General features: G+C 36.5%; 3 protein-coding genes across 5 annotated transcripts; 1 reads left to right on the forward strand and 2 right to left on the reverse strand.

The window, feature by feature from the left end:
- The first annotated feature begins 681 nt into the window (after positions 1–681).
- On the forward strand, positions 682–4331 carry LOC149392678 (nuclear/nucleolar GTPase 2-like). The gene is made up of 11 exons (XM_089616325.1): positions 682–916; positions 1022–1149; positions 1232–1361; positions 1435–1586; positions 1772–1873; positions 2229–2333; positions 2412–2540; positions 3175–3315; positions 3475–3575; positions 3668–3725; positions 3864–4331. Exons 1-11 carry the CDS (start codon positions 688–690, stop codon positions 4128–4130), a joined length of 1542 nt encoding a protein of 513 aa, XP_089472451.1. The 5' UTR covers positions 682–687; the 3' UTR covers positions 4131–4331.
- A 308-nt stretch (positions 4332–4639) lies between these two features.
- Positions 4640–9981, reverse strand: LOC149392679 (fip1 motif-containing protein). Of its 3 annotated transcripts, XM_089618431.1 has the most exons (10): positions 9598–9981; positions 9155–9321; positions 8446–8572; positions 8260–8322; positions 8107–8172; positions 7916–8020; positions 7696–7841; positions 6144–7605; positions 5369–5684; positions 4640–4945 (listed from the first exon to the last, which is right to left on the reverse strand). In XM_089618431.1, the coding sequence occupies exons 1-9, from the start codon at positions 9928–9930 to the stop codon at positions 5394–5396; spliced, it is 2760 nt and encodes a 919-aa protein (XP_089474557.1). In that variant the 5' UTR covers positions 9931–9981; the 3' UTR covers positions 4640–4945; positions 5369–5393. The 3 variants fall into 3 exon arrangements, with proteins under 3 accessions (XP_089474557.1, XP_089474558.1, XP_089474556.1); XM_089618432.1 differs by lacking the exon at positions 4640–4945 and having other exon boundaries at positions 5050–5684; positions 9155–9312; XM_089618430.1 differs by lacking the exon at positions 4640–4945 and having other exon boundaries at positions 5051–5684.
- A 1708-nt stretch (positions 9982–11689) lies between these two features.
- Positions 11690–16574, reverse strand: LOC149392680 (Nucleic acid-binding proteins superfamily). Its single transcript, XM_089618387.1, has 13 exons — positions 16336–16574; positions 15696–15882; positions 15449–15521; positions 15094–15241; positions 14906–15015; positions 14617–14757; positions 14216–14342; positions 13978–14121; positions 13281–13441; positions 13129–13203; positions 12875–13013; positions 12195–12458; positions 11690–12075 (listed from the first exon to the last, which is right to left on the reverse strand). Exons 1-13 carry the CDS (start codon positions 16531–16533, stop codon positions 11917–11919), a joined length of 1926 nt encoding a protein of 641 aa, XP_089474513.1. The 5' UTR covers positions 16534–16574; the 3' UTR covers positions 11690–11916.
- Between the last annotated feature and the right edge of the window lie 320 nt (positions 16575–16894).

A 16894-nucleotide genomic window follows, 5' to 3' on the forward strand; every position in this document is an offset into this window, starting at 1 on the left:
CAAATCACCCATACATTTGTAAATAAATTATCTTTATTTACAATTCTTCCAACAATAAACCCATTTGATGTATGCAGCGATCGAGTATACTCCATTATTTACTATATTATAATATATTTACTCTATAGTTCAAAATGATAATGGTGGACTGCAAAAAATTATTTTTTAAATCTCTCTTTCGATTTTGAATGATGTACATCTATTACATTTGTGTGCTTTCCATCCCTTATTATTTATATAAGAAATAATGCCTATTGACTTATATAACACTAATTTACACACAATTAATCACGTGCGCAGCGCGCGTGATCAGAACCAACCTGACTATAGGTGAGCAAGGCCGGCGCCTTAGACCTCTTACGAATTAAAAAAAAAAACGGTTTGTATAAAGAGTTGGCTTACGTGACGTATTTTAATTGGGTAAAACCTTATGAAGTGATTTCGGATTTGCGCTTATTATTTATTAATAGATATATATATATATATATATATATTATATATTTGTTCAAAATATTTAAATTTTTATATTTTTTCTTTTACATTTAAATTTTTACTATTATCGATGGGCCCGGGCCGTTAATGAATTCGGGTTAGTTTGGGTAGGGCTGCGTGATCCCATACGTATATATATCGTCGGCGAAACCTTAAGTTTAGTTTAGGTTTGAAGAAACTAGTGTGGTTGGAAAGATGACGAAAAAGGAGCGAGGCACGAGCGTCTCTGGGAAGCCAAAGCATTCGCTGGACCCGAATCGCACGGGCTCGAGTAAAAATGGCTCTCGTAGCGCCGCTACGGTTCGGAGGCTCACGATGTACAAGACGAGGCCTAAGCGCGATCGCCGCGGCAAGGTCTTGTGGAACCAGTTTCAGTCGAAGGAATTGCCCGACACGCGAATTCATCCCGATCGTCGTTGGTTCGGTAAGAAACAATGTTTTACGATTTCTCTGGCTCTGAATTTAGTGTTAACTGTTCGTTTGTTCTCTGTTTGCTAAATTCAGTTTTTACGTTGAAATTGATCAATAGGAAATACTAGGCTTTTGGGTCAGAAGGATCTCGAGTTTTTGCGTGAAGAATTGGAAAGACTGACAGCAGACAATTACAGTGTTTTTATGGGTAGGCATGTATTGCCTCAGTCACTCTTATCTTGTAAGGTATGTATGACGTGTCCTTATTATTTTGCATTTCGTATGAAAAAAATTATACACATTTTAATCGAACTGTGGATCCGTGAAGCGAGGCGTACCTAGTATCCTAAAAAAAGAGCCTTTCAAGCATGCTTTTGGGCCGAAGATGAAGAGGAAGCGACCCAAACTCGAAGCCGAAGATTACGAGTCTTTACTCCAGAAAGCCGGTGGTTCTCAGGGTAATCGATTCTCAGCACATGACTGGGTTTACTTTGGTTTTTAGGATATGATATCGTATTTGGTGATCTACAGATTCGTACGAACACAAGGTTCTGAGCGCAGAGGGTTATGACGAGCATGGAATCAGGGACTTGGTTCGACACAACATGTTTGAGAAGGGTCAGAGTAAGCGTATATGGGGCGAGCTCTACAAAGTGATAGACTCTTCGGATGTTGTTGTTCAGGTCACTATATTATAACATGAATTTGATTCTATGGAAGTTTCTGCATTTGATCTCGACCGTGGTCATTTCTCTTGTAAAATACGTTGTTCGGCCGTACCTCTAGTTTGTAACATTTTTTTTTAATGATATGATTGTTTTTTTTTTTTTTTTTTTCTAATATCAAGTTTTTAAATGTTTTTTTCTAGGTTTTGGATGCAAGGGACCCGCAAGGTACGAGATGCCACCACTTGGAGAAGCATTTGAAAGCGCACTGCAAACATAAAAATATGATCTTTTTGTTAAACAAGGTCTGTCACACCTCTCTCACTAAGAAACTACTTTTTTTTTAGGGTCTAGTTGCGCTATCTAGCCATATGAAACGTTAGAAATTTCGAAATAGCCAACGTTTCGTTAATTTTTTGTAAATAGTCACGTAAATATATTTATGCTATCAAAATAATAAAAACCGTGGAGTAAATTTCTAGTAAATACGACTATTTACAAAATATTTACAATAGTTTTTTTACTATTTACAAAAAATTTACAAAACGCTGGCTAAAACACAAAACACTTTTGTGTACGTGGCTTATATCGCTAAATTTTTGTTTTTTTTATCCACCAAATAGTAGCTTTTCTAAAATATTATGTCAACTTGTTCCTCAGTGCGATCTAGTCCCTGCATGGGTGACTAAAGGGTGGTTAAGGGCTCTATCTAAGGAGTATCCAACTCTGGCCTTTCATGCTAGCATCAACAAGTCATTTGGGAAGGTAAATTTGCCTTTATTAGTATTGTGCCTTCAAATTAAATATCTAATATATCAAGCTTACTTTTCTTGTCTTTGTTAGGGCTCACTTCTATCGGTTTTGAGGCAATTTGCGCGCTTCAGGGCGGACAAACAAGCAATTTCTGTTGGATTTGTTGGATATCCCAATGTTGGGAAATCGTCGGTTATAAACACACTACGAACCAAAAGTGTAAGTTTTTTTTGAATCTCTATCACTACTAATTTAATAGCGCTTTTGTAGAGTCTTAAGATACTATGCATTTTTTTCACAAAAGAAAAGTCAATGTGAGTCATGACTCGAACGCATCGTTCCTCGTTTGAGAGGGGTGCATGTGCTTACTATTGAACTACCCTCTCTTGTCCTCTTAAGATATTATACATTTTAATTTGGGTCCAGTGGCTATCTAGCCATATGAAACGTTAAAAAATTTTAAATAGCCAACGTTTCGTTAATTTTTTTTGTAAATAGTCACGTAAATCTATTTACACAGAGTAAATTTCTAGTAAATATATGTAAATAACGTTGGTTACGTCATCTTTTTTATTATTTACGAAACATTTATGACTATTTACGAAAAATTTACAAAACGTTGGCTAAAATGCAAATGCTTATGTTTTTGTGGCTTATATCGCTAAATATTTGTTTTAATTAATGCCCCTCAAATATTGATGGTGTATGTATGTACTACTGTTAAATCTCACTCCCTTGCAGTGTAAATTTTAACATTGTCTGTTATTGTTTTTTCAAAGCATTATAATCTGGTTATCATTAATGTTAGCTATTTAGATACCTTTTGTTTCCATTGAGTTCCTTCTTCACACAGGTCTGCAAGGTCGCTCCTATCCCCGGGGAGACTAAAGTTTGGCAATATATCACTCTCTCAAAGAGGATTTTTTTGATCGACTGCCCTGGAGTTGTTTACCAGAACAAGGACACCGAGACAGATGTTGTGTTGAAAGGAGTGGTATGTTGTTTCAATTTCGGTTTCATTTACGTTTAATGTTCCTGTAGTAAGTGAAGACTAAAATATGCAATCCTCATTCAACAGTCTCATCAAAGCAAATTTTAGAAATATTGTCATGAAAAAACAATTGTTACTATTTGTTCTATATATGAACAACAGGTACGTGTCACGAACTTGGCGGACGCTGCAGAACACATTGGAGAAGTTTTGAAACGGGTTAAGAAAGAGCATCTGGAAAGAGCATACAAGATAAAAAATTGGTCTCTAACTTGCGATTCTGTACATGGTTTATTAAGTGTTCAATAGTTAGATTCGTGCCCGAAAAATTGACGGTACTTTCTGTGATTTCCAGGGTTGACGACAATGATTTTTTAGCTCAACTGTGCAAACAGTCCGGAAAGCTTTTGAGGGTAATCGATTTGATCCCCCTTTGTAATTTGAATCCCGTCTCTCACTTTCTTCCATGGCTGTTGCATGAACACTCGGAATCAACTATGCGAAAAACAATTGATTATGTTTTCAATTTTTTTTGGGGTCCTCTGTTTTAGGGTGGTGAACCCGACGTAATGACTGGCGCGAAAATGATCTTGCACGACTGGCAAAGAGGGAAAATTCCGTTTTTCGTGCCGCCTCCAAAGCAAGAAGACGACGCATCAAAGGAAGCCGAGCTCGCCGATGCCGATAGCAGCGAGGAATATGCGGCTTTTAAGGCCATTGCGAGCGTCATCTCGTCCCAACTACAAATGAACATCTCGGTTCAGAGTGACCTCTTTACAGAGACTGAGCTCAATCCCGATATTGACGACCCAAGGTAGAAGCCGAGCCTTGATGGATTACTTTGCAGTTAGTGTTTGATGAATATTCGTACAACAAGAGAGGCTCATGTGTTATTTATTTACCGACAACAATCAATAACACGACGAATAAGTTGCTTCCTCCAAATAAGTTGCTTCCTCTCGTAATTATTATAATCAATTAATATTGGCCCGTTTGACATTGCTTTGTTTTTAAAAAAAGTACTTTTAGATTCAGTTTTTGGAAAAAAAAAATGTTTTTTTTTAAAACTAACAGGTGTTTGGTAAACTGTTTATAAAACAGTTATTACTGGCAACAAAAACTGATTTAGTGTTTGGTAAAATAAATATATTATAGTAAAAAGATTAAAATAGACCTGTTCTTAAAAATTAAATAATAATTATTAATATGTTTATTTATATGCATATATATGAATAATATTTTGTACGAAGATATTACAGTAATTTATACAGCAAACTTACAAACACTTTTTTCAAAAGCTAAGAATCCTAGCTTTTCCATCTTATGTACAAAATCTAAAATCGCTTTTTAAGTTTTTTGTAAAAACAGTTTTACCAAACACTGGATAAGCAGTTTAGTTTTTTTTCTTTTCTAAAAACAAAAACAGGGTTTTTAATCTATACCAAGCGCAGTCATTACTATTCACAGCTTGCTCTTCTTGAGATGTCCCATCTCTTCGGCCTTTGCCCTAAGCAAGTGCTTTTGGATCGAACACCACGGATTTCGGGACCCAATACCCCCGGCATCTTGGCCCGGCAGAACCTCATGATGTCCTCCCCCAACCGGGCCTCGAGCATGCTTCATCCGACACCACCTATATGTCACACAACTCACAAAATTAGTGAATCATTTTAAGTACTTTTTGTAACTTAATTATATTTGTTTCCAATAAGTGAATTATCCAATACATGTGTGGATAGATTTCATCTCTCAAATTCTCAAAGGTTCACTTCTTCAAAGGGTCTAAGGTTAGATTTAACCGAAGAATTAACCTTAACCGAAGTCCCAAAAAAGAGGGTCGACCTCGATTAATTGTTAAAAACTTAAAAAACTAGTAAATCTATTTTTTAACCAAATAAAAAAATTGGTTAAAAGTTTAAACAAACTTCCAGTTATAAAGAAAAAATTTAACTGGTTATATATCATATTAATTGACAATGTAAGCTTTCTCTCTTTGCTAATACAGTGTCCAAAGAACAATGCATCTTTTAACTACTCATGTGTAACTATGGTTGACCTGTTTCTATGAAGAAAAAATAAAGTCAACACCACCGTCTCTTGCGAAGAGGCCTATCCCGGTTCGGCTGAGGCGTCTCGACGAAGATCTCATTGGTCTTCAAACACTTGTCTTGTTCCACATTTACTATCGGCTGTTTCTCGAACCGCTCTCTGCGTTTTTCCATCTTCTCCAAAGACTCCATTATTCTCTGCCTGTAAAGCTTGCAATCTTCCGATACTATCTGACCTTCCTCGATATCGAAAACATCATGGTGTTGAGGGTTGACTTCTGAGTTGACCCCCGAGTCCCCGACCTCGCGACATCTTCCGGATAACTGCAACGAGAGTTGGAATGAGAACATGTTGAAATGAGGAGTTTCATAGATTGAGAGACTAAAAGAGTTGTTTCGGGTTTTTCCAAAGCAATGTCTTCAAACTTTGTCGAAAAATTGGCATACTTGTACACAGGGTCTCGAATGCAGCTTCAAAAACACTAAACAATAGGCATATATATTGTTACTTTATAGAAGAATATGCAATGTTGATCTAAGACATTGTAAATGAGAATGATTCATTGAACTTCCGAGTAAAAACGGCTTTCAAACATTGGGTTTTGAAACTTGCAAGCTCTGGAACAGCTTGTTTACACTTCACACCTAACTATAACTTTCGCCAATTTCTGATAAGATGATATGTCGATCTTATGTATTTTCTTGTGACGCAAGAAATCTCCTATTAGTATTATGAAACATGACATTAGGCTCAGCTCAAAACGAGCACCTATCAAATTTTACCTTTCCTTCACCAACACTCAAGTCCATCGGCACGAGGGCTTGCTCATTTTTAACTCGACAATCACCACGGTCACTTCTACGGATAGAACGTCTATCAGTTTCGTCTCTTCGGACATTTTTAGAGCCGAGATGATCTAATTGCATGTCGTCAATGCGCAATCTATCGTGAATCGAATCTCGGTCTCTTCTGAACCTCCGGTGATTCTTGGAGAACAAGGAAGGGTTCTCAATGCCGATAATCACTTCCTCATTTTTCCATGTAAGGACTTCGGATCTTCGAGCAAAACCCCTTTTCCGATCAAACCGGACAGTGTCCGAAAAAGTATCTCCTTTTTCCCTCGAGCATACTTTTCGCAATCCTTGTTCCACAAACCTCAAGTCCGGAACGCCATTTGTGAGTGACATCGTGTCGGTCCACCGGTCTTCGCAATCCTCGTAAGAACGTTGGAATGAATAGCGAGCATCCAGATTATCACAGTACTCGTCTTCTTCGAATCTGTTATGATCTCTGTGAAGTTGATGGGATGCGAAAGAGATATCTGCGATCCCCCTATATCCATCTCTGAATCTTTTTCCTCGTTCGAAAAACTGGGCGTCATAACTTCGATCAAAATGATCTCTTTCTCGGATGAAGAGATCACGATCACGAGACTGAGCATCGCGATCCTCCGATTTTCTGAAGCGCACCCGATTGTAGTTTCGGTTCGACCGAGAATCAAATTCTTCGTGAGAATGGGTAAACCTGGAAATCAAATGATGCTCGGTCTCGATATATGCAACGGGTTTCATACTCGGTCGATGCCTTTTGACCCTTTCATCTTCGCATAGATTCCTTCTTTCATTCTGATCCTCCTCGGGATATGAATTACAATCTCTGCGAAAACCTCGGCTTACTTTCCCACAGCTTCTCGGGGAAAAACGCCAGCGATTTTCGGCCGATTCTCTCCCACCAGAACTGCAGAAAAGTTCCGACTCTTTGTAGTATGCAAAATCTCGGAACTTTCCTTTGTGTCTGCCAAAATTAGCCGATAAGTAATTTTGCCTTCGTTCATCGTGATCGGGGCTTCTAGATCTGGAAAAACCTCTGGGATCAACGGGTTTTACTTTCCCATTGTTTCCTTTCGAGTTCTTCTGGTGAGACGAGTCGTGTCCCCATAAATCGAGACCTGAATTCACCGATGATCGTTTCCCAGGCCTAACACTGTTTCCACGATCAAGATAAGTGCTATCCCCGGATGTTTCAGAGTCGCTTTCGAAACAAGACGAGAACAAGCTAAGTTGATCTTCTTCAAGAAGTAGTAATTCCGGCTCCGCCTCGGAAGAGCAACATATATTCTGATTCGTAACATTGCTTTCTTTTGATTTATATACCGCCTCGGCTACTTCTACTTCATCTGAAGATGAAAAGTTCAGGCATTGATCGTCTGGCATAGGATTAGACGGGGATTTCTTTGCAGAACACCTAGTGATACAAAGGCAAATCTTTAACAGCATTAATAACTTCTAAAAATAAAAGAATGTTTTGATATCACTATAAAAATGCAAGACAAACCTGAAAGGTTTCTCGTCCTTTCCTTCCGAGAATCCAACGGGGATATCGATTCCCGTGCCACCAACACATTTAGAAGTTTTGGACGAACTGCGTTTTTGTTTTCCGTCGGTATCGGAGATGTCCCCAACGGGTTTCTCCAGATTGATCTGCAACAAGAATAGATATAGCGAATTAGTGATGAGTAACACTATTCAGTGCTTAAAAAAGGTTTTTTTTTCACCTCTATCACAACATCTGTATCACGGTCACACGGGCGTCTTTTAGCCACCATTGTTGGTTGGCGTTCACCGTCACCATCGTCAACTTGAATCACTCTACCGTTTGGCTGAAACGAAAAAAAAAATTATAAAAAAAATAAAAACAGAACCAATACGCATTCGATAAAAATGAAGCTAAATTTCTGAAACAGACCTGACAATCATTTTCGAGCATCAAATCTTCCAGATGTTCACTGTATACCGGTCCGGCTTCATAAGCCTGCGACATTCAAAACATAGGTAATTGATACCTTAGCAGAACAATCAATATTGTCAAGCCTTCGAACAAAATTAATGCAAAGAGAACCTGGTATCTGGACACAATTTTCCTGTTCCCGAACGGCACAAGTTTTGACAACCGAAGCTGATCCTGTAGTGAGCGAAAGCACATGATAATCATTTTAATTTGACCAACTAGAATTTTACAGAGCAGATACAGAAGATCAAGCAGAAAATTAGGGAAAGAAAGGAAAAAAAAATGCATCAATGTTACCACAGAGTTGCAGTAGTTTTTCCAGCCATCCTCATTGAAACCGAAGTTGAAGTAATCTGTTATATCAGCTCCAGAATTCCTCCATGGCTTTTCCTCAAATGCATCAATGTTTACATCAAGTATAGACCTACAGTAAATAATGAGGAAAATCATGCTTTTTTCATTACCTGTTTTCAACTTTTACCAATAAAAACTTGAATCCATGCAAAAAGTTGCAAGTTTTTATTACTAATTATTTTTTGGAGATCAACACACTCAATCTACCATAAGCATTTACCTTCGTACTATCCTGAGCTACAAGAGAAAAGAAAAAAAAAATGATCATTCTTTCTTATAACTGGTTTTCGACTTTTACGAATGAAAACTTGAATCCATACAAAAGTTTAAATTTTTTATTATAATTGATTTCAGAGATGAAACACTAAATACCATAAGCATTCAAATTCGTACTATCCTGAGATATATAAGCAAAGAAAAAAAAAAACATGCTTTCATATAACAGGCTTCAACTGTTACTGATAATAACTTGAATCCACACAAATTATTAGAAAAAAAAAATTGAGAGATTAACACTCAATACCCATGAGAATTCACTTTGATACTACCCTCCTGAGCAACATATAACAACATTGAAACGGTAATATCAAACAGTGATAAGCAATTGCAAAAAATTAGTCTGAACATTCAATAATAGTTTAAGCTTACGAACCTATACCAAGGAAGTTTAAAACATCTCCTTTGACTCGGCCCGGGATTTTGAGATTCTTTATACCGACCGCGATCGTTTCGATGACTCCACTCACCCATTGCCTCGATCGAAGCTGGCGAATTTACCTTCGCGTCCCTTGGATTAGACGGTCCACAAGTCTTTATACACTAATCAGAAACAAAACAACGTCAAGATATCATCAAAAGTTCTTCAAAATACAACGGAAATTCTAAATGACTATAAGTAATCAGAAACAGAAAATGAAATTTTTAAATAAACCAAAAATTCCAAACTTTGCAACTTCCATTAAGCTTCCAATCAATCTTTAAACTTAGTGTTGCTTTGCACTCTTCATTTCTACCTTAGTGGAAACAATGGTAGTAAAATACGATCATGTATAGATTTCACAGTACTCATTCAAAAAAATTCCTTAATCACAATACCTTATCATCGTTCGTGACGATGAAACCATCCAAATCCTCGTTCTTATCCTCGCGATCCTCGTCGCCAATCACAGGTGCAGAATTACTCTTGCAATCCTCGTCGTTCAGAACGATGTTCAAATCGTCTTCGCTTTCGCTTTCGCTTCCACAGCAATCATCGAACTCGTTTTCTTCGTCGGAGCTAGGTTTTTCATTTCTTCCGATTACGTCGACGATGACACTGTCGTTTCGAAATGGAGCGGAAACTGGAACGCCGTCGATGGCTGAGCTCGCCTGAGCTTCGACATCGGTGTAGAGATCGCCGAAATCATCATCGGATTCAAACGCTTCCATTGTTGCTCTCTGGTTTTTCGTTTCCTCTGAATTTTGGTTTGGACAGAGAAAATGAACAAGTTTCTTGCGTTATCATTGTCAGTGGCATTCTTCGTAATAATTGCGAGTTTCGGGGAATTTTGTCAAACTAGCCTTAAACCCTAAACCCCAGAGCAGAGAGCAAAACGACATGTTGTAGCATAAGACAAACGACGTGTCAATTACGGACGGGCTTCATTTTCTTTTCATCCTTCGTGATTAGGCTAAAATATCATTTGGAAAATTAAATAAATAATTTTTTAATTGTAATATTTTTAAATAGAAGTTGTTTTATCTTCTTTTTTTAATTTAAATTATGTTCTAAGTGGTAAAATAGTACAAACTACAGAGAGTTAAATAAAAGATTTGGTAAAGCCATTCAATAACTTTAATGCCATGTTATAAAACTTACTAACTATAGCGTAACGCGAGAAAGTATATAAGTGAAGCGCGATAATGTATCGAAGCGAAGTGAGATACATATACTTGTACCAAAACATCAGCAGGTATCAAAACAAAGCGAGATATAGTACCCAAAAATTTATCCATTGCATCTATCAAAAAGATATTATGACAGTTTATAACTGCTCATTATAAATGAAATTGTAAACAATAAATAATATTAAGTATAATTCAAAACAGTAAATAAATTTTCTTTAAAAAAATAAGTAAGTATAAAGAAATTAAATGATTACTTTTAACTTTAAAAATATTATTTTCGCGGTAAAGAAATTTAGGTACGATGTTTTTCGCGATTAGTTTAAAAGAGACACTCTCGCATGTTATTTCTTATGATTATCTTATTTTGTAACTGCGTAATTTTTTCGGAAAAAAAAACCATGAACGCAATTATCTCATTTGAATGAAGAAGTTATTTTTTTTAGTAGTCTAAATTTTAAATTTCTTATTATATTAAACACATCGTAAACAAAAAAAAAACAAATTAAACTGTTCATAATAAAAAAAAAAGTAGTAACGAACAAGAAAAATATTATTAAATGCTATAAAAATACAGACACACACTTCATAAAAGGGTCGGGTCGAAGAAGGCATGTTAAAGGGCATAGGCTTGACATATGATATAAGCCCTCAAACCTGGCCTAAGACTTCAAAAGGCCCGGCCAAGCTCGGCCGGAGCACTAATTAGGCTCGGTTCGGACCTAACCCTTTTTAAAAAAAACACCTCAATTACCCTCTTTGCTCCCTCAAATATTTTTAGAAATTTATAAGCAACTAAATCACATTAAACTTAATAACTTATTGTTTGCTAAATAATCAACGTCTGGTTAACTATAATTAATTTTGCTACTAATTCTATTAACAACAATTAATTCAGTGAACAAAAGTTATTTGGAAAAAATTATCAATTAATTGCTTTTAATAAGAGCAGTGGCTAATTAACTATACTTAACTCAGTCAATAGACATATTACGCAAAGAAACGTGCTTGATTTGCAAATTTGAAGAGTATTAGTGGATTTTCGGACAGCTTTTATTTTTTTATTTTTTATTTTTTTTTGTAAAAAGTAGTCAATTCAAACTGAGTGTTTAACAAAATAGCCAAGGTTTCATTATTTAGTGCATTCTAACCACTAATAATATAAAAATACGAAGTGTCCAAAATTTTAATCCACTGCACTTTTTGTATATACCAAATAGGTTCAAAAATTTTAATCGCGCCTTCAAAATATTTAATCCCCTATCTAAAGTAGCAACACATGTTTGAAGTCTAGTCATATGCAATGAAAAACAACGAAGTCTATAAGAGAGTGTGAGTATTAGTTTGCCAAGTCTAAACTTACTAAATGGCTAGATAGAAACAAATGTAAGATATAAGAGAGTGTGAATCTTTTCAAATAAATAATCATGCCACTTAAATAAAATATTTACAAGCTGCAAATTTCCAGCAACCAGAAGCTTCACAAAGTGTGAGTCACACCTAAAAAATCATATCTTGTTTTAGAGAGCATTACTCGCATTTTAACGCTCGAGTAATTTCCCAAGAAAGCGAACCGTTTTCATTGGCAAGAAGATTATCAATCAGACCATAAGTTTCCGAGCTACAATTGACTAGAGCAACCATGAATCTCTCGTTCTCCAGCGAAGTCGGGTACATAACTTGTTCTTCCTACAATCCCATAAAAAAAAACTAGTCAACAATAAAATAATAATTTGAAACTAGACTAAAGTAAACTAACAAGTGGTTAATGATAATATTTTCTTTTTATTTTACACAGCAAGAATTACCTCGGGTAGTTCATGAAATTCATCTGGAGATATTTGAAGCAGCTCAATGGCAGTTTGGCCGGTGGAATATGCAAAGATTTTCGCAGTCTCATCTGCGATGGTTATTTTCAGATAAAAGCCGCGGATGATGTCATCATTACCGTCAAAATCGTGTTGACAGAAGCTGCATTGCAGAGACTCGTGGTCTACCAAATGACCGCAATTCGCGTGAAAATGCCTCGTTGTGACGTGAAAATGAGACATCTGTAGAGAAACACTTGATATCTGTCCCACACATGTGAAAGTCACAAATCTCTTGTCAAAAAAATCAAAGGCAAACATTATGACCAGAAGATTCAAGTCTCAACAAGTTAGTTTTGGACCCAAAAGAAAACTATAGCTATAACGAGATTGGGATCAATATCAAGTACAATGGAATTACAATTTTGAATCATACATTTTTATTATTTCGAATTTCGGTTGATTAATAATGCAATTAGAGTTTAATTGTGTAATTAAGTTCCAAAACTATATATACGTTAAGTAGCCTCGAACGAATAAATTAGTCTCTCTCAACACAGAAGAGACTAGTGTTTTTTTTTTTTAGCAAAGATTAGTGTTCTTGATTACCAGAATTTAAATCACAACGGCTCTCACAATGAAGTTTCATGATTTATAGGAAAGAAGAAGAGAGGACGCACTTGGGTACAACCGATCTGAGTGGATAAATCTGAAAGCTTTGACAATCGCTGAAGACACGGAGAGTTTAGCAACGCAGGCAAACAACTCAGATTCACAAATGAAGTACCGCTATCACCCTCGACCCATGACAATTCAAGGCTTGCGAAAAAGAGTTTATAAAAATGATTAATAAGTAACAATATTTGGTCTAGCAAATATATTTGGGTAGATAAGATATTGAAAAAGTGAATATTCTCTGCTATGCTCTGCTTACCACTTCTGCCTCGAGATAGAGCACGTGAGTCCAGATATATACACTGTGTGACCAAGGCTCAATCTTCCAACGGACCTGATATAAAATCAACAATTGATGCTAGTTGTTCTCTCTTACCAGAGAATTTACACTTTTAAATTTGAAATGAATACCAAGATTTGGAAAAATGCAGTTTCGTCAAAATCGCTCCACTAGTATCTTGGATTCTGATTAAAAACACAGCCTGTGTGCCTCTTCTCTTCGTCTTAATATCGGTAACAACACCGTAGAGGCTAATACCAGTCATCTTGTCATGAAGATCCGTAACAAATGACTGCACAACTTAATACATGTGTGTGGATATATGTTAACCCTCTTGAGAGAAAAGACGAAAAAGTAACATTATTATCCCATCACAATGCTCGATGACATAAAACAGGCAAATGGAGGACTAAAACATTTGCAAGGACTAGACAAGATATCCGAAGATTTTGTTACGGCCTATACACTACTCTGTATTTGTTGATTGGCTCGAATAGTCCCTGAGCTTTAATGATTGTGCTGCTTTAGTCTAACCTTTTCTGGGAGCGTTTTGGTCAATATCATATTGTTTTAGTCTAACCTTTCATGTTGAATTTTCATTTGAAACAAAATCGAAAAGGACGAAAACTGCTACAAAATCAATAGGCTACGGACCAAAATGCTCCAAAAAAAAAAGGTTAGGGACTAAAACAGCACAATCATAGAAAGTTCAGGGATTATTTGCGCCAAAAAGCCAGGTCAAATAGATCATCAATGGAATGCATCGAGGCTTCAATCCCTCTGTAAATAAGCATTGAAGCATAAAAATGTAACGAAATATAAACTCACTTGAAACGGATAACTACTGAAGTCAATGGAGCCTTGAGAATCACGGGGCAAGGAAACTTCAGAAACTTTGGGACCCGGAGTGAGATTTAAGGTACTATTGGGTTCTGATCCTTGGCACCAGCTTTGCGTCAATGTGACACATACCTGAGAAAAACAAAATGGATTTTTTTGTTTTTCTGTTTGTGTTCTAAATGCCAAAAGAATGTTATATGTATGCGTGTCTATTGCTTTGACTAGCCTGTTCTTCGCGCTGAATGAAAGGTGTCAGATATAACTGTGTTGCACTTCCATATTCAAGAGAAATTTCTTCACTCTCTGGAGAAACGGAGATGTAAGGTCTGTCCAATCCAAGCATGCTTCCAATGCTGGAGAGAGAGAGAGAGAGAAAAAGTACAAATTGTAATGCTGTTAGGATTTAATTATGCAGTTTAAAATAAATAGGTCTTTTGTATCGATAAAGAAATCAGTTTCGATCTCAATTAAATCTACTCTCTCTCAGAAGAGGGGATATTCAGCTTTGTGGAAGAGATCACAATCTTGGATCACATATATATATATATATATATATATATATATATATATATATATATATATATATATATGTATGTATGTATGGAATCACACAGTTCAACACTTCACCTGAAAAGATTGGAAACCAGAACCTGCTCACCCCACAAGACAAAATTTAGCTTGACACCATCTTCATCAACGACAGTGATTTGCTTTCTCTGTAAACTACCAAACTTGCCTTGGATTTCAAGAGGGCCAATAAACTCGATCCTATAAATTAGAACGAAAGAAAGCTTAATAACCATTCCACAAAAAGAAAAAACATAATATTTGTTTTGCACCTCTGTTTGAAGTATACGAAATAACGAACCACCCATGACTAAGATCAAATGGACTAATTATATAGAATCTGTCTAACCTTGCATACAATGAATAAGAAACCCCACGATTGACCTCATCAAGCGAAATGGAAGAAAATGTATCCGAACAGAACTGAGCTCCTATCAGCATTGCATCGCCATCCTCGTCCTACATTCATGAACCTTTAGGAATTAACCAACACGCATTTAAAAACAATCTACTAAAAAAAATAGATATCATAGATACCTCGTCTAACACGATCACAAGATATTCAGTTGGTAAGAGCCGAGGTTGACCAGAGCCTTGGTTTGCACCACGGAGATAGCATCCAGTGAGAAGAATCTCTCTACCTTTCTTCAAAAGCCCATTTATTGGATCTACTAACTGATAAAACCTACCAAAGACAGAAGTGAACATCATGTCTTCTTTTTTTTTTCTTTCTAAATTAGAAACTTCAAACATGAACAGGTTTATAAAATCTTAGGTGTCTAAATTAGAGACCAAATACCACCAAATTAATAAACAAAATCACTGGATTTATTTGTACAATACACTCAAAAAATCCTTCAGCTCGGTAAGGATGGGATCATAGTGTGTTTACCTGCGGTGGAGATAGAGATCAATGGTATTGGAGCTCCAAAAATCGGCCAATGTAAGCATGTATATATTTGTACCTGAAAGAGCACTAGTTAGCGAATTGAAAAACCAAGAGCAAAATATTTGTATCAACCCTTTGCAACATGTATTTTGAGACTAAAAAGCCTCAAAATCAAACCCATTTACAAAGAAAAAATAAACCCAAGCCAGGAAATACAAATAGAAATAAAAATAAAAAATAAGGAGAGTACCTGGGAGGAAAAAGGCATCGACAACAACAAGCTCCATAACACTGCTCAGCGATAAAAAGTTTTTCTCATAAAGAGAGTCAATAGTGACAGTGTTTGGAAGCTTTGCTCTCCTTTGTTTCTTCATTGACTGGTTCACACACTCAAGCCTCTTCTTCGGAGCCCCGTCCCTGTTTTGCTCATTCCACGCCTTATCATTTTCCACAAATTAGTCTCAGTCTCAAAAACCCAAATAATTACTCACATTTCATCAAAAGCCATAATCCAGTTAAAATATCTTCACTTTTACCCCAAAATTCCAACTTTAGAACACTGGATTTGAAACCCTAATTTCTATTGGCATAATTTTAAAAAAGAAACTGTCTTTGTTTCTTTTCTATTAATGTTTGTAAACCATTAATCAGATTCGCACAAACCTAACTCTTGCATTTATGCTTATTCCTAACAATATCATCAGCCTAATACTTTGCTCTCGGATTTCTTAATACCCACCGGACTCTTGAATACACTCAAAAATTCCAATAGATTGTTTCAGTTCAGATTCAAATAAAAAAATTATGAAGCGAGAACAAAAGCATAACCAGAAATTGAAAACGCAGCAAGTAAAATGACAGAAAGCGAATAGGCGAGAGAGAGAGCGAACCAGAGAGAGTTCGGAGAGAAGAATCGCGGCGGTGACGCCGCTGGAATAGGCGGCGCAAGTTTTGAGGACGCGAGAGGCGATCCAGTTCCAGCTCGGAGATCTTGGATCGGAATCTCCGTCTTCGAATCCCGGAGATATCGCGGACCTCGCGTGGTCGACGAATCTCAGAAAAGGATCGTCGTCTTGTTCGACTGCCATTGCTGAGATGAGATGAGAGAATGCTTCCTCACCTTCCTCTCTGTCTCAGTTTTGGCGCGGGTTTTAAATAGAGAAAATACTACCCTTTCCTAAAATCATGTTTCCATTTTAGGCTAAAACCATAATTTTGACAAAAATACTATGTCCCCTCCCCCCTTTTTTTTTTTTTTTTTTTTTTTTTTTTTTTTTTTATGAAACCACGCACGCAAATCTCCAACTCCTTCAAAATCCACATCATCTCTCCCAATAGCGTCCAATTTCTCCGCTCCTCCTCGGAGCTCCACCAATAGCGTCCCAAATGTCAATCCTCCATCGAACCATAATCCAAATCATAAAGCAAAAAAAAAAAAATCATCCTCCA

This window comes from Urtica dioica, chromosome 6, assembly GCF_054948205.1.
Source record: "Urtica dioica subsp. dioica isolate 48M chromosome 6, U.dioica_male_clone48M_v1_H2, whole genome shotgun sequence".
NCBI lineage: Eukaryota > Viridiplantae > Streptophyta > Magnoliopsida > Rosales > Urticaceae > Urtica > Urtica dioica.

Excerpts from the sequence above, each read along its gene's own strand:
- LOC149392678 (XM_089616325.1), top strand. The coding sequence starts at position 688 with ATGACGAAAAAGGAGCGAGGCACGAGCGTCTCTGGGAAGCCAAAGCAT. Across the intron at positions 1,362-1,434 it reads GAAAGCCGGTGGTTCTCAGG|ATTCGTACGAACACAAGGTT; the intron begins GTAATCGATTCT and ends GGTGATCTACAG. Across the intron at positions 3,576-3,667 it reads GCATACAAGATAAAAAATTG|GGTTGACGACAATGATTTTT; the intron begins GTCTCTAACTTG and ends TGTGATTTCCAG.
- LOC149392679 (XM_089618431.1), bottom strand. The coding sequence starts at position 9,930 with ATGGAAGCGTTTGAATCCGATGATGATTTCGGCGATCTCTACACCGAT. Across the intron at positions 8,021-8,106 it reads TGCTCGAAAATGATTGTCAG|CCAAACGGTAGAGTGATTCA; the intron begins GTCTGTTTCAGA and ends TTTTCGTTTCAG. Across the intron at positions 7,606-7,695 it reads AAGGACGAGAAACCTTTCAG|GTGTTCTGCAAAGAAATCCC; the intron begins GTTTGTCTTGCA and ends TTGTATCACTAG.
- LOC149392680 (XM_089618387.1), bottom strand. The coding sequence starts at position 16,533 with ATGGCAGTCGAACAAGACGACGATCCTTTTCTGAGATTCGTCGACCAC. Across the intron at positions 15,016-15,093 it reads TTGTGATCGTGTTAGACGAG|GACGAGGATGGCGATGCAAT; the intron begins GTATCTATGATA and ends TCATGAATGTAG. Across the intron at positions 12,459-12,874 it reads CTCAGATCGGTTGTACCCAA|ATATCAAGTGTTTCTCTACA; the intron begins GTGCGTCCTCTC and ends TGTGTGGGACAG.